This window comes from Mus musculus, chromosome 12, assembly GCF_000001635.26.
Source record: "Mus musculus strain C57BL/6J chromosome 12, GRCm38.p6 C57BL/6J".
Lineage (NCBI taxonomy): Eukaryota > Metazoa > Chordata > Mammalia > Rodentia > Muridae > Mus > Mus musculus.
In genome coordinates, this window is record NC_000078.6 from 32,831,951 (window position 1) to 32,855,340 (window position 23,390).

A 23,390-nucleotide genomic window follows, 5' to 3' on the forward strand; every position below is an offset into this window, starting at 1 on the left:
TTTCATAAATTAATGGGAGTTCTGTTCTAATCTCAAGCAAAATGCATAGAGGAATTTTTTATGAAAGTCAGACTAGCAACTTAAACAGCAGTTTTAAAATCAAACACTAACATAATACAGTACAAATGTACAGTAGCTTCAACTACATACTTAGGAGAGGCCATAGGAAAACACTAAAAATATTTTCTGTGCTTAAACCGTTGTATTTCTGTAAGGGCAGAGAATTTATTGTATATACAGTAAAAATACTGCAGTTTGTTTCAGAGCTGAGCAAGATACTTTAGGCAGCATTTGTTGACATTGTACGGTGTGACAGCAAAGTGCACATGTGTGTGTTCAGACCCCACTGGATAGAGCTGCGTGATCCAACACAGGTGAACACTGCCACAAAGTACCTTGATGTCAGTGCTTGGTTTTGAATTAACTTTTGATGCTTGTACATTCAGAAGGTTTTACAGTTGTCATATCTTTATAAAACCACCCACCTACCATTTAGTTTCCCATCCTTCTCAGTACTTTTAAGAAATTGCCCTAGACCAGTGTGTGCTAAATAGCTGTGTATCTTAAGGCATGTCTTTCTTCTCACCATCCTGTAAGTAGATACTGCACCCCAGCCTCATTGTACAGACGGAAAGCTAGCTAAAAATGAGAGTGGGTAGAAATTTGCTAATTGTGAAAATTACTGATTCCCCAGCCCCAGAGACATTGCTGAAGAAAGCTCACCTGGAAAAGAAGCTATTGCTTTTCTTACGTTTATTTTGTTTTGATACTATGTAAGCTGTTGTAATCCAGGCTGGCTTCAGAACTCAGGCTTCTCCTGCCTTGGCTTCCCGAGTGCTTCATTCATGAGCCTCAGTGGCTCTGCGTGGCTGCTCTGGGCTTTTCAAGCAGATGACCGTTTATGCTCAGGGCAAGGGCAAACTCCCAGAAGTACAGGCTCCTTTTCTGAACCTGCTCCTGACCTGGTGGAGTTGGTTCATCCTCCCTGTGCCTTTCAGTCATGAGCTGGGTGAGAGAGCTGAGAACCCTGCTGAGGTGACTCGGCAGTTCAAAACGTAACGCGACCTCTGTGTGCTTTCAGGTAAAGTAGTGACCAAAGAGAAAATCCAGGAGGCCAAAGAAGTGTACAGAGAACATTTCCAAGATGATGTCTTTAACGAAAGAGGATGGAACTACATCCTTGAGGTAAAAATGGCTGTCAGTGTTTATGTTTTATTTTTGGTTTAATTCAAAATTTCTTGCCATGGAATTTGAATAGAAAATTCAGCTATAACTAACGCTTTTTGTTGATGATCTCAATATAATGGTTATTTTTAGATATACTTAACAAAAATCTGTAAGTAACATCTCGTTTTCTCCTGTAGTATGAATCACTAACCAGTAGCTTACAGTAGACCTAAGTAATAAGCTATGTGACTTAAAATGTAAATAACTCATTTTTTTGAAAGATACTTTAATACATTTCTGGAAAACATATCTTAGAAATGGGAATAGACTAATAATTTTAAAGGGTATGGTTACTTCGCAGTTTCAGAATAGAAATTTATTACAACATAATTCTGGGAACTGTCTCTTACCAAGTAGTCAGTGGAAATACTTGTAGCTTTCATGCCTATAGTAAAATGACTTTTATGCTAAAATGCGGTACCTGTGGGCCTTTGATAAAGTCAGAGCCATATCATACTGCATATTTGAGTAAGTGTGCCGGCTGAGCTAATGTGCGTTTGCTGTCACTCCCTTCTGGGAGAGTCTCTGTGAAGATAGCATGCAGTGACAAGTCTGTAATTTCTAGTGGTCAGTATTGATTGTGTATGCAGGAAATCTTCGGGTTCACTAGACATAATCTGGTCTGGCCCAATTTATAGTCTGGTCTAGAGCTGTTAAATGACCCCAAGGTCTTGGCAGTGAGGTTGAGATCAAACCAGGATGTGTAAGCAGCATTCTGCTACATCATGAGGCCTCCAGTGTTTTTCATTGCAAATAGTTTTTTCTCACTTAAATGTTGTGCCTTGAATCATATAAACTCTTAGGGTTTCCTAAAATCTTGCCTTCTACACAAGGGTTAACTGTAGCTTTCAGCTTGAGAAAGGATGGGAGGGGGCCACTGGCCTAGGTAGTTTTCTGTTACTGTGCTAAGTAAGACCCATAACCAAGGCTACTTACAGAAGAGTTTATCGAGGCATTCCATTTCAGAAGTTGAGTGTGACCATCATAGCAGGGAACTGATGAGCTGAGGCTAAGAGCTTACTTACATCCTTCTCCACAAGGCAGAGAAAAATGCCCACCCCACCCCCAAATGACACACCTCCAATAAGTCCATACCTCCTGATCCTTCCCAAACACTTCCACTATCTGGGAACCAAGTATTCAAATACATGAGATTTGGGGGGAGGGGCGGGGGGGGGCTATAACTTAGACTTGGGCATTGCATGTCAGGGTCTCTGTGGTTTTAAAAGTCTATTGCCAGAGAACAAATAAGCTTACTTAAAATTCTTAAGTAGTTAGTGTATGTGTTCTCTAACACTAGTATTTAGTCTTTCCTTCTTTTTTCATCTGTGGGAAGGACCTATGTCAAGCAAGTTGTTTTGTAGGATATTTTTAGAGTCTGTTAGAGTGAACTTTCTCTCTTTTCTGAACAAGTCAGGAAAAATGCTGTTTTGATCCATGTTGGTCGTAAATGGTAGGTGTTCTTAGCAGAAACAGCATGAATTTAAAGAGTTGGATTAGTGCCTAAATTGTTAATCATTTTAACTCACTTTAGAAGCTGCAGGATACACTCACTAACTAGATGATTGCTAATGATTTAACAACATCTATATTTTCTACAGTGCCAAAATTTAGTTTCCATAAAATGTAAAAACAAAACAAAACCAAAAAAAACCCAACTCAATAAAACAGTCAACTGAATTTCGGCCTGTTGAATGAATGAATTTATTTTTGCCTCCTGCCAGAAATACGATGGTCATCTCCCGATTGAAGTAAAGGCTGTTCCCGAGGGCTCTGTCATCCCCAGAGGGAACGTGCTGTTCACAGTGGAAAACACAGACCCAGAGTGCTACTGGCTTACCAATTGGATTGAGGTAAGTAGGGTTTTTCCTTCCCTCCCCGCCCCCCAGAATTTTTCTGAATTCTGATTTTTGGGGGTTGGTGGGGGTCAGTTGGTTTGGTTTGGTTGTTGCTTTTGTGTGTGAGTAAAGATAAGAGATCATTGAACTAAGAATCTGGAGTTTGCTCCTACTGAAAAAGCTGTGTGATCTACAGTTAACTTCTGTTTTAGCTGCCTTATCACTAAATGATACTTTTAGGTTCTTTTAATGAAATCTGATCTTAGGGGATTCTGTCTAAATCCCATTACTGATACTGGTTTCTTAAAGCTCGCTTGACATCTACTTACAATTTTTTGTGTGTTTCTTTTGGCACTGCTAGGGCTGGAATCCAGGGCTTAGTGCACACTTGGCAACTCTCCCAGTAAACTACACGCCCTGCTCTTTTTTCAAAAAGGTTTTTGAGGCAAGGTTTCACTAAGTTACCTTAAGTCGCAATGAAGGCAGGCCTTGAATTGACTGTCCTTCTGCCTCTGCTCCACGAACAGCTGCTGCACCAGGCCAGCTAATCCCTTGTCCTTCTCCACTTAAACTAGCTTAGAGCAAAATGAGAAAAGTAGCCCAAGTTCATTTTTAATAACTACAGACTACTTCTGGTGGACATTCTATTCCAATTAGAGTCAATTCATTCACTCTGTGTGTGTGTGTGTATGTGTGTGTGTGTGTGTGTGTGTGTGTGTGTGTGTGTGTGTGTGTGAGCGAGAGAAGGTTTTCAGCTTCTAAATATCAACATGATACTGTTTAATTTCTAAATCTAAGAAAGGGGCATATATGTAGTCTGGGATTTGGGGTGGGGCAGGGATGCTGCTTAAATATATCTCTTAAGTTGGTAATGATAATACTGGCTTCTTGATGGATTACTATAAAGTTATCTGTAGAGGAAATAACCCAGCAAGCAACAATAAAGCACCATATTGCTGGGAGCTGGAGAGATGACTCAGTGGTTAAGAGCATTGACTGCTATTCTAGAGGTCCTGAGTTCAATTCCGAGCAGCCACATGGTAGCTCACAACCATCTGTAATGGGATCTGATCAATGCCCTCTTCTGGTGTGTCTGAAGACAGCTACAGTGTACTGCTCTTATACATAAAATAAATAATTCTTTTGTGTGTGTGTGGTTTTTCGAGTCAGGGTTTCTCTGTGTAGCCCTGGCTGTCCTGGAACTCACTTTGTAGACCAGGCTGGCCTTGAACTCAGAAATCCGCCTGCCTCTGCCTCCCGAGTGCTAGGATTAAAGGCGTGCGCTACCACGCCCAGCAAATAATTCTTTTTAAAAAAAAAAAAAAAAAAGAAACGTACCACACTGCTGAACGGTGTTTACATAGTTAACATCAACATTTCAGTATTGATGAACGTAACTTGTTATACTGCAGAAAATAAGATTTTGAAAAACTAAGACCCAGGAAAATAAATTTTACGAAGTTGACAGAGAATTTAAAATGTTGTTATACTCTTGATGGGCCATCAACTAGTGGCAAGCCTAAAAAAGCTAGAAAAGGTATAGTAGGCTAAAATACAAGTTTTAATCGTCTATCGTGTATAGTAAAGCTTTCGATTAACTGTGATCTGGAAGCCGGTGACAAGGAATCTTAGTGTGTGTTCAGAGATTTTGATTTTGAAAGACTATAAAAACCACAAAAGTAGGAGAAAGGTGAAGGGGGCTGGGTTTTGGTGGTACCGGAGATAGAGCCCAGAGCACAGGACCTCATACATGCTAAACACATACTTGTCGCACTGAGCTGTACACTGTCTCAGTGTGCATTCAGACTAGCACTTTATCCTCAAAGCCCACCAAGCGCACGGATCCCTTTTAGTTTGCAGCTGAGTAGTCCATCACTAGTCCAGGTGAGGAGTCCTATGGTTAGGTGGACTTTCCAAAGGGCAGGTAAAGAGTAGAGAAATGGAGCTGGAGGGGCTTAGTGGTTACAGTGGTGGCCACAGTCTTAAAAACATGGGAGTCCAGATCTTCCCTTTGTTGATCGTCTTCTGAGAGTGACTCTTTGGTGTTTGGTGTATTTTACTAAGAAACTACAATGTGAAGAAAAAAATCTATCAGGCAGCTGAGAGTGGAGGTTAATAAGAGTATTTGCTGTGAGATTCCAAAGCCCATTGTCCAGTAACCACATAAAAATCCGGCAAGGCTGTACACACCTGCAGTGCCAATGCTGGCTAGAGGTGGGGAGACAGACAGGGAAATTGCCAGAGCTTACTGGCGTTCAGCCTCCCCCAAAATCAGTGAGTTCTAGTTTCAAAAAAGAAATATCCATCTCCTCAAGGGGACAAGGCAGAGGATAGAAGAGGACAGCCAACCCCACCTCTTACCTTCACAAAGGCACACAGATTGCTAAACATAAGTACACAGTCATTGTATCTTTTTTTTTTTTTTTTTTTTTTTTTTTTGAGAAAGGGTTTATCTGTGTAGCCCTGGCTGTCCTAGAACTCACTCTGTAGACCAGGCTGGCCTCGAACTCAGAAATCCACCTGCCTCTGCCTCCCAAGTGCTGGGATTAAAGGCGTGCGCCACCACTGCCCGGCTCATTTTATCTTTTGAAGAAATTTATCCCCATTTCACCAGTCTTCAGCTCAGTTTCCCACTGTGTACTTAAAATCTGTTGCCAGACACGGAAAACACTACTTACAAATTTGGCTCTTCCTTTAAATGATTTAACATAACACCAAAATAGTTGAATTTTGTTTCAGAGTGTGTGTTTGAAATAATGAGTGACCGGCATGAGCATTGGTGCCGGGAGACGCCTTGGTCCTTCCAACCCAGATTTCCAGCTAAGTTTAAGAGAGGCTAGGAGCTCTGCAGACCGTCTCAGGCATACAAAGGGGCTGAGGAACAATCACATTAAAAAGATGATTTTTAAAAGATCACAGTTATAAAATGCCATTTCAAAGATGGTGAGACTGAGGCCTGCCAGGTGAGCAGATAGAGCAGCCGCGCCATTTCAGTTATGCAGGTGACTTGGTAATAAGCACTTCTGAAAGGAAAGTTCTCCATTTTCTGCTAGACACAGTCTTGATCTGTGTGGGGATGTTGCGATGTTCTACATCTGTAGTGCATAGCCTATCCATCTCCTCATTGGACTACATCTGTAGTGCACATCCTGTCTATCTCCTCAGAGCTCACTGAAGTTTCTAAGAGTCCAGATGTACAGGATAGTCCTTCTAAGGAAGCTATGATTTCCCCAGAAGGAGCCCAGTATTTTATGTTCATAATGTGGTTATTTTTTTGTTACAGACTATTCTTGTTCAGTCCTGGTATCCAATTACAGTGGCCACAAATTCCAGAGAACAGAAGAAAATACTGGCCAAATATTTGTTAGAAACCTCTGGTAACTTAGATGGTCTGGAATACAAGTTACATGACTTTGGTTACAGAGGAGTCTCTTCGCAAGAGGTAAGGAACCAGATGAGCCTCATGGAATACAGTGTGGACTGTCAGTGTGTGTTAGCTACTTCTGTTGCCGTGAGAAAGCACCAGTACCAAAAGCAACAGATGGGAGGTAGGTAGGAGAGCCTGTCGTGGCAGGAGGTGAAACAGCAGGAACAGGAAGCCAAGAGCTTACAGCTTCCAATACAAGCATGAAGCAGAGTAAGAAAACTGGAATGCCATGAGGCTTGAAACCCTTGAAGCCTCCTGCAGTGATGCACTTCCTCCAGCAGGTTGTACCTGCTAAACCTTCCCAAACGCACCACCAATTGGAGACCAAGTGCTCAAATATCTGAGCCTGTACAGAACATTCTTGTCTAAACCGCTGCAGTGAGAGGCCTCTCAACCAGAATTATCCCTGGGACTGAGCTTGCTTTAAGTAGGCCATTTCTTGCAATTCTGGAGGCATAGCAACAGATGCCTGCATATCTATTGTGTGTCATCCTGTTCCTAGTACATGGAATATACCTCTCAGCGCATGTTCCAGTGGTTATGTGTTAGATGGGGGCGTAGACAGACAGGGGCAGCAGATGCTGATGCAGAACAGCGCAAGGGTAAGGACACTGGGATGAGGTCCGAAAGTGGGATGAGGCAGGTGGGATGAAGCACGTGGGCTGGTATGTTCCTTCTCTGAATTTCGGTTTGTGTTTGATCTTCCAGACTGCTGGCATAGGGGCATCTGCTCATTTGGTTAACTTTAAAGGAACAGATACTGTGGCGGGAATTGCTCTAATTAAAAAATACTATGGGACAAAAGATCCTGTTCCAGGCTATTCTGTTCCAGCAGCAGAGCACAGGTAAAATTGAATTTGTTCTCCTCGAGTTTGCTATGTGAACACTTGCCTTGCATGCACACGGCCCTGGGTTCTATCTCTGGCCCTACAAATATACAAAATGGCTTTCTAAAACTTGTTTGAATTTGTTATTTATAACTCAGCAGTACACAGAGCCAGATGCTAAATAACCGTTCATGGACGTTAAAAATTGGATGCGCACACACTTTTTACAAAGATTAGCATCCAGCAGGACTAGAATTTCCCAAACCTTTCTAGTAGTAAAAGAATTGAAGACCTTTCCTAACATTTAATAGTTGCCATATTGGTTTTATTTTAAGGAATGGTCTTTCATTTGCTATAGTGCATATGCAGGTAGATTTTTCTTCACTAAGTGAAAGCTGGGAATGTCCTGAGTCCTGCTTACTTACCCTGCTTTTCTATGTAGTCTCACTTGTCTGCCCAGAAAATTGTCATCTGGACCCTGTATCTTCAATTCTAGATAAAAAGCCATTTTAATAATGATAATTTAAAAAGGAGTTCTGTTTCTCTAATGCTCATTTATTTGTCCTTACTAAACCAAAGGTACACTAGGAAATTACAATCCAGGTTGCCCCCAGTCTAGTTCTAGAGTTCCCTTTATAAGAAGTAAACAGCGTATATAAGTAATAAGTGTATGTCTCTATCTCTAGTTCTCAGCTTCCTTTCCTATAGTCATTCAGGAATGCGTAAAGCTCTGTGTAGGTTTGGGTATATATGACCTGGGCCTCATCACTCTGATACATAATAACTCACCAGCTTTCATATACAAGGCAGTCTGCTTGGTGCTGCAAGGGACAGAAAGATATAAAGCTGACCCTCTCAAGATAAAAATAGTACACTAGTAACAGTCTGCTCTGTTTGCTAAGCATTTTTATTTAAAGAAGCACAATTACGGTGGAGTCGTCTCAAACTAGTTGAGAAAGGTTCGTGTTCATTGGCCAGCTCAAAAAAGTTTTTATAGGGACAGTATATAGAATCTTGATTTCATAAGGGAATAGTTATGTTCAAACTAACTGTTAAGATTCTCATTCCTTGAGCACATACTAATAAAAAGAACCTGTAGGTAAACTACATCACTGCCTGTTACTGGACATTTTAAGATATAAGCGGTATATATACTGTGATAAAGTACTAGATAACTGCTCTTAGATCAAAGATTTCACAAGGTAAAAAAGACAGATATATGTCTTTTGGTATACAGTTTCAGGAATTCATAGAAAAGAACCAAGTACTAGCATTGCCAAGCAAAAATGGAACTATATATTCACCCTTTCTAGCATCTGACATGTAGTACAGAAGGCTAGCTACACGTGCTTTGTAGCTCACTGAGTAGATTGAGGGATACCAAAACAAAAACCAGTTTATTGGTGATTAATGATATAAGAGCTAAGTAGTAATAACTACTAAGCTGAATATAATCAACTTGTAATGTTAAAAACATATTGACCAAGGAGTGGTTTGGCCCAAATATTTCACTCCCCTTCTGATGTACACTTACTAAACTGGATCTCCTTCCTTGTGACACTAAAGAGGTGCTATAATGAACAGGTGGTTAATGATACTTCAGAAATAGGTCGTGTGTCTGCCTAATAAGTCTGTCTCTTCATTTTGTCTCCTAGTACCATAACGGCTTGGGGGAAAGACCATGAGAAAGATGCTTTTGAACACATAGTAACACAGTTCTCATCAGTGCCTGTGTCTGTGGTCAGCGATAGCTATGACATTTATAATGCGTGTGAGAAAATATGGGGTGAAGACCTGAGACATCTGATAGTATCGAGAAGTACAGAGGCACCACTAATCATCAGACCTGACTCTGGAAATCCTCTTGACACTGTATTGAAGGTAAATTGTAGTGTGTATCATTAGGATGCCTGGACACCAGCTTCTTCCCTGCTCATTTGTGTATACATCAGTTCAAGGCTCTCTGGAAAAGTCACCCATTTTTCAGAGAGGGAGAGCAAAAGATTTGCCCAAGGTCACACATTAATTGCAGAGAAAGGATATAAAGATGAGCTTATTTATATATTGTCAAGTAGACAATTGAGGACTGCTTAAGACTTCCTTGTCTGCTTTCAGAATTAGTAGCATTACCATCCATCAGACTACTCGTGGCTTATCCCATGTATTAGAAGTCGTTGTTACAACTTTGAAGGTGTTAGCATGTGTTCCGGGTAATGAGGAATACAGGTCATTCAGAGCTGCATTTCAGGTCCTGTGCGGCTGGAGATACACTGCTTAATAAGCAGAGGCAGGCCTTCGTGGTGGTCAGGGCCTGCTTTTCCTTTTCTACAGAGTATTCGCCACAGCAGGAGTCCATTGATGCCTTCTATTAGAGAACCACCGTGTGTGCTTCACACCAAAGTGTTTGCTTTAATCTTATCAGAGAGAGAGAGAGAGAGAGAGAGAGAGAGAGAGAGAGAGAGAGAGAGGCTTTCACTCTCTGCTGTAAAGGAGGAAGTGACCTGCCGAGGTTGAGAAACATGGAAATGGGGTCCTAGTCAGCTAAGGAGCAGCTGGTACCTCATTGTTAACTCTAGGAAGTGGGAGCATAGATTACAGGAGCTCTTTTTTATTCTGTATTCAGCCCAGGGTCGGATGCCTTAGCCTGAAGTATTTCACTTTTGACAAACTAAGCCACTATTACAGTTCCATTGTGATAGTTATAAGAATAATGAAAGCTATTTACATGGGCTTTTTCATTAGGATCTTTAAGCAGTTTACATCAGGGAGTAATTGTTGTCTGAAGGGGTGTGTCTGATAGCTCCTCTGTGTCTGTGTTTTCCTGAACGAGTTCAAATCTGTGTTAAGTGTCTGAGCTGCTGGACAATCTTAAGTGGCCGTCATTGGATAGAGTGACTTAAGTACTACCCGTGTTAGCATGTTAGCGTTGGGGAGCCAAGAGCTTTGGGCAGCTACACGTCATACACACTTGGCTCTTACTGTGATGGTTGCATTTCTCTCAGCATTGTAATCCAAATGTCAGACACAAGTAAAGCAAGCAGAATAAACCCAAATCAAAGGCATCATTATTGATTTGCTGTGTCACTCCCTACACTTTCTTTTAAATGTGTGCTGGTTTAGTAGTACGGGTTTGTTTTTTTCTTGAATCTGTAATTTGAAAGATGTAAAGGAAAACCAGCGTGTTCTGTGCGACTTGTGACATAACTGAACGAGGAAAGAAGAGCACACCTGTTTCTGATATGGTTAAAAGGAATTGGAAACAAACTTTATATGATTTTATACATGGCTTAAGATTAAGTGGTTGAATTTTTTACTTCTCAAAATTGTTTTAACAAGGAAAAATATTTTTTAGCTCAGGGAGCACCCCTACCCTGTCCCAGTTTTAGTTACTATGTCATGTGTTTTTCTCACACAGGTCTTAGATATTTTAGGCAAGAAGTTTCCTGTTACTGAGAACTCAAAAGGCTACAAGTTGCTGCCACCTTATCTTAGAGTCATTCAAGGAGATGGCGTGGATATCAATACTTTACAAGAGGTGTGTGTTTTACATGAATGTTCCAATCATGAAATCCCCATTCTTGAAACAGCTTTTTATTCATAAACAGCCTGTTAAATTTTAAGTGCAATTGTGAGTCTTATTTAAAATATTTATAATGGCAAATACTTTTGGTGTAGTACTTAAAGTTTAGAAATAATAGTACCTTAGAATACTGAAGGGGCAGTCAAAGCATATTTCTCCAGGCTTCACCACCTACCTTCTGACAGGATTCTAAAGAGAAAGAAAAATAAAGGCTTTTGTTTGAAGAGCCCAAGAGTATGTGTAACAATTGGTGCTCATTGCTAGAATGACAGAATCTAACTAGATTCACTTGCGAACAGAGTCCCAAAGAGGGATTATCTAGGCCAGGTTGATGTATGAGCTGGTGGGGTGTAGTTTGATCACATTGATTGAGATGGGAAGACCCACCCATTGTTGACAATTCCTTGGGTTTGGGTCCTGTGCTGCCTTGACTTCCCCATGGTCCCATGGTAAGGGACTGTAACTTGGAATTGTGATCCAAATAGACCTGCCTCCTTGAGTTGCTTTCAGTCAAAGAAACTATAAGGCAGTATGACTTCAAGTCAGTGCCCAGATTACATCAATTTCAAAAGATTGATTTGAAAATGATAGCTTTGATGTGTAATCATATTTGTATGGTCTCCTGTGTTCCCGAGTGAGGGGAGGTATCTGGAGTTTGGCGGGAACAGAATGAGGGTACTTCTCCCTACCCTCCCAAACTACCTTGCTTTAGTGGGAACTCTCTCAGCTTTAAGACACTGGGTCTTGGGACATTAGAAGCTGTTGTATGAGAAGGACTAAGTATTGGTAGGACAGCTTACAGGGGATAGTAGAGAACCTTGAGTATAGAAATTGGGGCTGGCACATTTACTTGTTCTAAACCCCCTCAGTCACCTACCTTTCTCAATATAGCCCAGGCCTACCTCTCTGAATGGTACTGTTCACAGTGTGATGGGCCCTCCTGCATCAGGTAGCAATTAAGAAAATGTCCCATAAACCTGGCCATAGACAATTCTTCAGTTGAAATTCCCTCTCCCTGTAACTCTTAGCTTGTGTCAAGATGACAACTGAAGGTAACTGTCTGTGACAAGTAGTTTTCTGTAGATGTAAATACATTCACCGGTACAGGAAGACTATCTTAAATTGGTACTCAAAGCTAAGCAGGTAGAATAAACCCACACTTAGAGGATAGAGCCTGATTTTTTTCATGTTGGAAATAAGTCTCATGTGCTTTCTAAAAGGCAATGATATTCATCCTAACAGTTTCTCTCTACATACGCTAAACAGATTGTTTAATTGTGGTAAAATTGGGGAGGGGTGCTTCATTTAACAAGCTGCCACCTTTCCTGGACTGCCAGCCTCCCCTTACTCCTACTCCCTGTCAACATTCATCCTCCCTAGAGCATCCTGCTCTAGCTTCTACTGTCAAGAAGCCAAAGATCTCATGTGCAGTAGACAAAACAGCGTCCTGTTTCTGTTGGTGTCTTGGGACTTGATCTGCTTGGCTGCCATCAGGTCTCTCCACTAGGATGACTTCCTAATGACATTTAATAGTACTGACTCCTCAACATTCATCGAGGAGGATTTCTTTGATGTCTGAAAGATGCCCAAGGCTTTCCCTCCCTTGAGCTGTCCCGAATCCTTATCTTGGAACCCTTCTGTCTACATCTCTTGGATGTTTCTATGACTTGCTCTGGTGAGGCACAGCACAGGCTTCCTGACCACATAGAATACTGCCTTCCATCAGGCTGGCCTAAGTTGCCAAAAACGTCACTCGGGGAATCCAATAAGCAATCTTGGTCACTTAAGTAAGTTTTATATTGCCTTTTTTACCTTTGAGAAGTATTTGTCATAAAGGTGTAGAAACAGGCTGTCATTCCTTCCTATTTTTCTTGCTTTGGGTTTAATAGTTGTTCATAATTAGTGCTGAACACTTGATTACAGATAAACTTATGGAACTTCTAGCTGTAAATCTAGAATTCTTGAGCTTCATAGCTCTTGAGTTGTACTTACAAATGTTGTGACTATGTGTATATATTAGTTCTTTCCCTAAGTATAAGCACTCCATGTTAGAAGTGACTTTGAATTATTGATAACATTTTGTGTTTGATTTTTATATAACAAGTTATTAAACATGTTTTTGTGGGAAAAAAAGTGAATTACAACTTTGATATAAATGCTAAGAACAAATTACTTTTTTGGCATACATAATACATAACATGTGAAAAGCACTTATACAATGGAGCAAAACTATGTGAATGATATTAGCAGATAACTAAATCCTAAGGGCTCCTGAGCCAACTTAAATATATATGAAAGTTCTGTATGAAATATGAAAATGGTTTATGAAGTAAGAGTAATAATTTGCCCACTTATTTACACTTTGATTTATTTGTGGGTGTTTTTTGACTGGCACAAAGGGATGTGAAATTCAGCTCTCCTTTTCATGATTGTATGACGCTGGGTGCGGAGTCTGAAGCCCTTTACTCTCCTGCCTCTCCATGGGGAGCAGCCTTCTCCCTTTTCTCTTCTACTTGCATTTATTTTGTACTGAAATTCACTTCTTTCATAGTCATCTCAGTGAAAACTGTTTAGGGGCCTTGGTTACCTTTGGGTTTGGGTAATGGGGGTGGGGGCTGTTTGTGACCACCGCAGCTTACAGCAATTCTCAGGAGGCAAGAAGCTAGATCAGTTCAACACAACTAAGGAGTTGTTGATTTAGACTTCAAGAGTCTGACTGAGAATTTTAGACCTTATTTAAAGTACAGCACAATGTGAGGAAATATTTTTCTGGCAATACGAACTCAATCCTAAGACACTCCTTGTAAGTACTTGTGACATCTTTCATAAAGATGAGCTCTATAAATTGTAAAACAGATAAGTTCTGTAGATGGGTGAGCTTATAGTAAGGTTCTGGGAAAGGATCCAGTGTGGTCTCAGCCCCACAGGAAGTGCAGAGGTCACTGGGCTGTGAACCACATTTGCTTCTAGCCTTCTGGGCAGAAAGCGGGTGATGTTCCTCTCTCCAACCCTGTGTGTTTCCATGCCGGTTCCCCTGGCTTACCTGTGAACATGAGGATTCCCATGCCTCCCACAGAGCACAGTAATAAATAGACACAAGACCAGATTTCTATAAACGATAAAGGAATCACTTAAATAAACTGTGATTTTTATATTAATTCTTACTGGAAAACATTTGGCTTTAAAAAACCTACAGAAAAATTAAATGGTTGGATTTTTGAAAATGATTGGATTAGTAACTCATGTGCTATTTGGGATTTCCATTCCTTTTACAATGTTGAAAATCAAAAGAAAAGATCAATTTGAGACTTAGTTGTTCAGAGAACATATAAATGATGTGTGGGGAGAATGTGAAAATTACTCATTTTGAGGGAGGTTGAAATGACCATTGTCACTACTGTTACCCATAAAAAAGTATTATATGCTCTTGCCAATTACATATCTGTTACCTGGGGCTTATAATAATTGTCACATGTAGTAACACAGTGCACTGGGACTTATTTGTGATGATTAGAAATCCCTAGGAGCTAGTATTTCAGCCTTGTTGATCACGTTGGGCAGTGATGTTTGAGGAGGCTAGGGAAGAGAGCTGAGAGAACCTTAAGTGTACATAGCCAGTCTTCTCACGACTCTCCACTCCCACATCCCAAGCACAGTGCCCACTGCAGGGGAAATCCCCTCCTCCCACGCACCCATGTTAACGCCTTTCGCGTCTTGAGTGGGACTTTAGAAAGAAAACGTGTTCTATTGTCTGCCTAGGCCTGTAAGTATCTAAGTGCTGAGTGATACAAAGCCGCTGTATCTCAATACTGTCCTTGGAGAGCAAGCTCTATCATCTTTGTTTTTAATCTTCTAGATTGTAGAGGGAATGAAACAAAAGAAGTGGAGTATCGAGAATGTCTCCTTCGGTTCTGGTGGCGCTTTGCTACAGAAGTTAACCCGAGACCTCTTGAATTGCTCCTTCAAGTGCAGCTATGTTGTAACCAATGGCCTTGGGGTATGTCCTTCAGCTTTCTTCTCCTTGCTTCTGTGTATCTAGGAAGAGTGCAGTGAGTGCCACAGTCAGAGGGCTGTCACATGTTGATGGCCACTACCTAACTTAGAAACAAGGGAGTCAGCTGGTAACAAGAGAGACATGGGAACCAATAAACTGAATCATTTCCGGGAACTGGAGAGTCATTCCCAGTGTTTGGTATATTCCTTTGTATGAAGAAGCTGGTTCCATTTGGGTAAGATTAAGGTTGTCAGCTCGCCTGGCCATCACACACTAAAGATGATCAAGTATGTCACTGTCAAGACCCTATTATGAGGGTGGAGTTTGAGCTTCTGGTTTTGATACCAGAATTATGTTCAGTGGCCGTAGTATTAGCTGGGCAGCCACCCCTTTCATCTTTCATCTCCCCTCAAAGGCTGAGTGAGGAGTCTGTGGAGTAGGGGTCAGGGGAAGCTAAGAGCCCCAAAGAACAGAGCAGGCATGATGGCTCAGCAGACAGAGGCTCTTCTTCCCATGCCAGTTCAATCCCCAGAACCCACATAGAGGTGGAGGAAAACCCAGCTCCATAGAGCTGTGCTTTGACCACCTTCACATACGTAAACAGTACTAGTAAGTAAATCCTGAAGAAACCCTGTGTGCTGTGTCCACCTTCTTTGTGGAGTCCTGAGACTGTCTTGTTTCTTTCTCTTCCATTGCTGGTGCCATCTGCTTGAGTTTTACCCCCACCTTTCTGGTCCTAAAATACTTCAGATACTTTAAGTCATTCTGTTACTGGTCTGAGTCAGGGTCTTGCAGTGTGACAGTGCTGGATTAGAATTTGCAGCAGCCCTTTGGTCTGTGTTTCACATCTGTGCCGCCATGCCCAGCAGGTTCTCCAACTGTGTGTGCGTGTGTGCATGCATGTGCACGTGCACACGTGTAACTGTGCATACATTGCCTCATTCATATTAGGCCAGCACCCCACCTCTGAGCTGTATCTCCAGCCTCTTACTAGGATAAAGGTAAGAAGTAATGAAAGAGGAAGGTTAGACGACAAGAGTGTCTTTATCTTAAACACCCTAGTTCTCTCTGTAGTTTGCAAACACATCTGTTATGTAAGGTCGACTCGATACATTTCTCTACATCGTCCTATAAAAGATAGCCAAGATTTGGGCTCCCACAGCGTGGCTATTTTGAAGGAAGCAGGCTAACTAATGAGTTTTGTTTCTAACAGCCAGTTGTAGGCTGATGTAGTTACATATTCAACACTTTTAAAGCTTGAGTCTAGCTGTGGCCCAGCCTTGTGTGTGCAGGCAAGAGCTCCAGCACTGAGCTGTGTACAGCACTGAGCTGTGTACATGCTTTAGAGACACTCAGTGAGAGATGACTTACCACTCAGTGAGAGATGACTTACCATTCAGTGAGAGATGACTTACCATTCAGTGAGAGATGACTTACCATTCAGTGAGAGATGACTTACCACTCAGTGAGAGATGACTTACCATTCAGTGAGAGGTGACTTACCATTCAGTGAGAGATGACTTACCACTCAGTGAGAGATGACTTACCATTCAGTGAGAGATGACTTACCACTCAGTGAGAGATGACTTACCATTCAGTGAGAGATGACTTACCACTCAGTGAGAGATGACTTACCATTCAGTGAGAGATGACTTACCATTCAGTGAGAGATGACTTACCATTCAGTGAGAGATGACTTACCATTCAGTGAGAGATGACTTACCATTCAGTGAGAGATGACTTACCATTTGTCTCTTAATTTGGATTTCTCAGGTTAATGTGTTTAAGGACCCAGTTGCTGATCCCAACAAAAGGTCAAAAAAGGGCCGGTTATCTTTACATAGGACACCAGCGGGGAACTTTGTTACACTTGAAGAAGGAAAAGGAGACCTTGAGGAATATGGCCATGTACGTATCTGTTGACTGGGATTTTTAAAACAGTCGTGAACTGGATTTACAAATTAGGAAAAGGGAGTCTTGTGTTATTCTTTCAAATTGTTTTAAGAACAGTGGTACCAGTGAAATACTTTTTTTCCTTTACCGGGCTTTTGTATATATGGTTTTAATCTTACCGTAAGTTAGCAGTGACTAATTTCTGGAGAAGCATAGCAGCAGAGAATACTATTAGATGTTGCTCTTGGACTTCACATAACTGTCTGTATTATAGTAAAATACTGTAATTTCATAATAGACAAACTAGCCAAATTCCAAACACTTTGATGGGAAGTGTTTCTTTACAACTTAATAATGACCACTCGGAAGGTTTTCTTTAGTGTTAATTGAGTCTCAGGGAATTCTGAGCTAAAGAAAATAGATAAAGCAAGTTGTCTTAGTGTCATAGAACTGGAGTGGGTCCTTAGATTATATAGCTGAGTTTTCTTCCCCTGGTTAACCAGACTGAAAAGCTGAAGTAGGCCATGTGATCTGATGGTTTTCAGCATAAGTACACTTAACATTTGTGATCTGAAAGGTTAAAAGATCTCTAAGCCACTAGATGGGGGGGGGAGGGGCCTCCAGTTTCAGGGGAAAAACTTCTCATGAGTATATTCTTCAAATATAAGTACACATTTACTGATAGTATGTTTTAATATTGTGCAAATCTGACTGCTTACAACAATTTTATATCATTATGCCTTTTAAGATTTGGGGTTGGAATAAAATAATCCTTCTATGAAAACCATATGAACTGGTAGACCAGAATTTTAGAATTAAATCTCTGTATGTTGTCCCAGTAAATCTTTGAGTAGATTTTACAAGGCAGTTGGAGCTACCAAGGTTCTGCTGTATGAGGCCATCGAAGACGCAGCAGAGCCCTGAGACTAAGCCAAAGGAAACTTGCCAGTGCTCGAGAGCATCTGTCCAGTGTCCTAGTGACCAGTCCCAAGCTTGATGGAGAGTCCCTGTGATCATGGAGACATTTTGGTTAACGCGTAAAACCCAGCATTTTCTGGTAGTTTATATTGAAACTTACAAAAGAAAATGCTACATCTAGAACACTAATTCGGAGCACACAAGATGCCAGCTAACATCATGTGTACTGTAAGAAAGAACATTAAGATGAATTAAAGTAGACTTTTCATGTAGAAACTAGACTCCTCGTGGCCTCAGGGAAAGTGAGCCCTCCTCCTCTGTTGATGCTTCTGTGTGGCTTTGCAGTTACAGTCTATGTAACTCGGTCATATAAATGAGACAGAAATACCTGCTTTTCTGTTTCTGTCTTGGGTTGGGTTTTTGGATTGTATCCGTTTTTAAGGCCAAAATTTAAGGACAACAAGTTTATTAAACTTGTAGATTGGCAGGTCTAGGCAATATTAAGGCACTTGGCCAGATCCTGAGTAATAATTACCAGGACTACGTGTAGTTCTCCCAAGCAAACATTTTCTTCAGCAGTAGAAAAGATGAGGCATCTGATGGTTTGCCTCTCCCTTTAAGAAAACCAGTCTACGAATGTTTATCATAACCTCACTCGTATTGACCCTTGACAGCTTTGTGGATTTGACCTCTTTAAGTAAATTGGTCAAAGCATGATCTGAATATTTGGTAGACGGTCTTTTTAATAACAAATTTTACATTCGGCAGGATCTTCTCCATACGGTTTTCAAGAATGGGAAGGTGACAAAAAGCTACTCATTTGATGAAGTCAGAAAAAATGCACAGCTGAACATCGAGCAGGACGTGGCACCTCATTAGGCTTCATGTGGCCGGGTTGTTATGTGTGCAGTGTGTGTATACATACATGCACGTATGTGTGCGCCTGTGCGTATGTACTAACATGTTCATTGTACAGATGTGTGGGTTCGTGTTTATGATACACTGCAGCCAGATTATTTGTTGGTTTATGGACATACTGCCCTTTTTATTTTTCTCCCAGTGTTTAGATGATCTCAGATTAGAAAACACTTACAACCATGTACAAGATTAATGCTGAAGCAAGCTTTTCAGGGTCCTTTGCTAATAGATAGTAATCCAATCTGGTGTTGATCTTTTCACAAATAACAAACCAAGAAACTTTTATATATAACTACAGATCACATAAAACAGATTTGCATAAAATTACCATGCCTGCTTTATGTTTATATTTAACTTGTATTTTTGTACAAACGAGATTGTGTAAGATATATTTAAAGTTTCAGTGATTTACCAGTCTGTTTCCAACTTTTCATGATTTTTATGAGCACAGACTTTCAAGAAAATACTTGAAATAAATTACATTGCCTTTTGTCCATTAATCAGCAAATAAAACATGGCCTTAACCAAGTTGTTTGTGGTGTTGTACATTTGCAAATTATGTCAGGACAGACAGACACCCAACAGAGTTCCGAACATCACTGCCCTTGTAGAGTATGCAGCAGTCATTCTCCGTGGAAGAGAAGAATGGTTCTTACGCGAATGTTTAGGCATTGTACAGTTCTGTGCCCTGGTCAGTGTATGTACCAGTGATGCCAAATCCCAAAGGCCTGTTCTGCAATTTTATATGTTGGATATTGCCTGTGGCTCTAATATGCACCTCAAGATTTTAAGAAGATAATGTTTTTAGAGAGAATTTCTGCTTCCACTATAGAATATATACATAAATGTAAAATATTGAAAGTGGAAGTAGTGTATTTTAAAGTAATTACACTTCTGAATTTATTTTTCATATTCTATAGTTGGTATGTCTTAAATGAATTGCTGGAGTGGGTAGTGAGTGTACTTATTTTAAATGTTTTGATTCTGTTATATTTTCATTAAGTTTTTTAAAAATTAAATTGGATATTAAACTGTATGGACATCATTTATTAATTTTAAGTTAAACCCTCAGTAACTAATATTTAAGTAAGTTCTTGATGTTATCCCCAGTGGAAAGCCTGATTCTTAATAGAAGAATCTTAATACAGAGATTTAGCTAAATTTAAGATACTCATCCTCAAAATGTTTATAGCGATTTACTGCTAGGTCCTGAGTCAGCCATTGCACTCAACAAGACACCAGTCTCTTTGAGGTGACTCCTAGGTCACCTGTAGGTGACACTACACAGTTCTAAGCCAAGGTTGGCCAGCCAACTTCATACTGCTTCTTCATTTTTAGTTACACACTGTCTAAGGATGTTTCCCACTTCGGTGGCAGAAATAGAGTAGTTACAATAGAGACCAGATAGTCCTCAAAGCCTGGAATGTTCACTAAACACAATCACAGAGAGCTCGCTAGCCTGTGTTCTAAGAAAAGGAGCATGCGTTTGCATTTTAAGAGAGATGTTGGTTTTTCTGGGAAGGGAGGAAGTTGAATTTTACAGAGTACCTCTTGTTCTTTCTCATTTAAGAATCTGATAATAGAAAACTGATTTAGAAAAGTTTTCACAACTTGCCATTAAGATAGAATATTAAAAGCCATACATCATGTAAAACAATTTCATGAGGAACCATATGAGGTGAATTAGAGGGGTTAGCAGGTGATCCTAAGACTTGGAACAGTAAGCATTACTCATTTTTAGTAATCTTTATTTTGTAATACATGAAAAAAATCTTAAACTGACTTTAAAAAGTGGAACTTGAGTAGTGTGGTCATGGTGTATACACTACAATGCCTGTAATCCCAGAAATGAGGTAGACACAGGGATCGGAAACCAACATCATTCTTGACTACATAACAAATTTTAGGCTAGCCCGCACTACCTGGCTCAAGAAAAAATGTACCTGAGATTAGTAGTACTGCAGAGACATGTCCTGCATGGGTATAGGCATAGCCAGTACCTGAGACTTTATACACAGGAGGTTTGTTAAGTTCAAAACCAGTCTGAGCTTAAATAGACCCTTGAGTCTCCTCCTCTTCACAAAGGCTTGTAGAGTACTACACAAAACCCATTGGTGTCATACTACAAGCAGTGTTTTTGTGTTGTGTGAATTCCACCGGCTGCACATGCCAGTTTTGTTTAGAAGCATGTAGTATAAACTAGTAGCTTCCATTTGTGCACAGAATGGGTCTAGAGATGGAAGGAGTCATGTCTCTTGGCTCCAGTCCCCTTGGAACGGGTTCATTTTGGATTTCTGTCACTTAGCAGTATTTGGCCATCCCCCTTCTGAGTACCAAATGGTTAACATGAATGTCAAATTGAGTTGATTTGCGTGTCACCCTTAGATTGGACTAGCTCTTAAGACACTAGATTTGCAGTTGACATTAGTCCCCTCAATTCATAACTTTGAAGTAGGCAGTAGAATTTGTGTTATTTGTACCCTCTACTTAAAGTAAAAGGTTTTTATGAGTAGCCTTCCTTTCTTGAAATGAAAAGAAAAAAAAGCTTTTTTAGTGAAATCCATCATGGAAAATTAGAGAAAAATAGCAAGATGTTTGTTGTTGTATTTACCATACCTTAGAACTCACACTTAAACTAGTATTTTGTAGTTTTACATTCCTTTTTAACTCATTCAGTGGAGAATATCAGACTTTCTCCCAAGTTGTATGTTAAGTCAATTCTAATAATGTACTCAGCATCAAAGACAAACATGTAATAAACATGGAAATAAAGTTTAGTTCTGTTAGTGAAATGTTAAATTTGATTGTGTGTATCAGATGCCATTTCCAGACCTACCTCTTCTAGGTATCTCTCCAGAGAATCAGGCTGAGAGGAGGGCGTGGTGAAGATGGTTCCCGTTCTCCGCCTTCAGCAGCTCTGGATAGCAGTACCATTTACTAAGAATTCTGCAAAGAGTAAATAGGTATCTGCAGGGTACAGAGTCGAATACAGAGGGACCTCCAGGCATGTGTATGGTGTGTGTGTGTGTGTGTGTAGATGTTCATTGGGGACACACAGGAGGAGACAGCTCTAGAGTGTGGAGTTGGCACACCCACCCCCCCTGCCACCAAGTCCAGCCCACCATCTGTTTGTAGGTAGTTTTATTGGAACATAGCCCTACCCACTCTCTTAGTAGTGGTCACCATTGTTCTCATGCTGTAGCAGCAGAGCCTGCAAAGCTGACATAGTCCACTCCTTTTCATTTCTAGAAAAGGAATATCAAGCCAATAAAGAAGGACCCACGAGATGAACTCTTGGAGGTTGCGTGCAGAACATAAGGTAGCAAAGGATACTGATGAGCATCAACTAAAGAGAGGAAGTCGGTACTTTCCCTAGACCAACAGGAGGAGGATAGTAACGGCTGAACGGGATCTCAAGTACACTGTGTGTGTCTGTGAAAGTGTCTTAGTAAAGGCTGAGGTAGAGTCACCAAGTGGGACAGCTTGGGACACATAGGTCCTGCCTTGAAAATCCATACCTTGTTTTTCATAAGGCTTCAGGATTCACCTGAACTGGGGAAAGCAGCCATCTAAAGATTAAATCTCAATGAATTCTCAGAAAAATAAAGTCACATCCAGACAAGAGTGGAAGTGGGAGCCTGGAAGAGCAGAGGGTGTCTTTGAAGAGCTCAGGATGGAGTGTGCAGATCTGAGTAGAATACAGTGATTTACACAAAAATGTAGACACATTATTTCATATACTTGCTAATAAAAATATTGGGGAAAGCCAGAACAAGACATGTTCTAAGGGATCAAGACCACCGCAGCAGCTACCATTGTCTTAAGACAGCCTTGTTTCCACTAAAACAGTTTCAAGAATAAGGATAAACGGAGTTCTGTCACAACACCAAAAGCTGAACTTCTTCATGCCACCATTTCAGAAAGTTCTAAGGGAGTGGGAGGGTGGGGGGGAGGGGGTATAGTGAGCACACCCCAAACCCAGCAGACACTGACTGTCTGAAACAATAGTGAATAGCAGTGTGCCCCAAATTAAAATAGGAGCAAAGTTAGAGGTATTCTGAAATGCTTTAGTTTTCAGCAAGTGTGCTGGTGCGTTTTTAGAACATAAATGAACATGTACATATTGACCAAGTAAACATGGAAGTAAGTGTATTTCTTTCAGACTAATAGGAAAAGGCCAGACGTGTATATGCTTTTTAAAATAAATGAGAAAAGCATGTGGAACAACTAGCCAAATAAGATTAATCGTGAATTTTATGTACATAATGTGAACCATAAATACCCTAAACATATTACAAGATAAATGTATTAAAAATCTATGTGCCACTTACAAAAGCCACATCCAAAACAGGGTTGGAAACATCTTTAAAGGAGCGCTTGGCTGCAGTCATAGCTGTACTTTTCCTGTGGTCAGATGGCTCATGTGTCCAGGGCTGCTGACATCACTCATCCCCAGAACAGTGTGCCAGCAAAGTGTGGCGCCCAAAAGGAACAGAGCATTCCAACACCGGGCTGTGGCTTATTTACCAAGCCTTGGGGAAAATAAAGCTTAGACAGACAGTGCCCTCTCTTCTCAGATGAGCCATGTTGGAAATGTCAGAGGGGAGTTAAAGCAGGGACAGATGCATTCTGGGAAACAGCACCTCATCTTCCCCGTTCTCCTAGGTTCTCGTGCCTGATTCTCATGTCCGTTTTCTGCCCTTGTGTGGGGTGTTGGTATATTAGTCGTTCACCGATAGGTGGAAGATGGAAGGGGATGGTTAGATTA

At 40.7% G+C, this 23,390-nt stretch overlaps 1 protein-coding gene across 1 annotated transcript in view; it reads left to right on the plus strand.

Annotated features, from left to right (window-relative positions):
* Nucleotides 1-21,419, plus strand: part of Nampt (nicotinamide phosphoribosyltransferase) — a 33,035-nt gene extending 11,616 nt beyond the window's left edge. Inside the window, exons 3-11 of the mRNA NM_021524.2 lie at nt 1,082-1,185; nt 2,952-3,080; nt 6,349-6,507; nt 7,201-7,337; nt 8,975-9,200; nt 10,735-10,854; nt 14,756-14,896; nt 16,667-16,801; nt 18,473-21,419. Coding sequence (NP_067499.2) covers nt 1,082-1,185; nt 2,952-3,080; nt 6,349-6,507; nt 7,201-7,337; nt 8,975-9,200; nt 10,735-10,854; nt 14,756-14,896; nt 16,667-16,801; nt 18,473-18,583 — 1,262 coding nt within the window. The 3' untranslated portion in view covers nt 18,584-21,419. The remainder of the gene's footprint in view (nt 1-1,081; nt 1,186-2,951; nt 3,081-6,348; nt 6,508-7,200; nt 7,338-8,974; nt 9,201-10,734; nt 10,855-14,755; nt 14,897-16,666; nt 16,802-18,472) is intronic.
* Nucleotides 21,420-23,390: the final 1,971 nt, after the last annotated feature.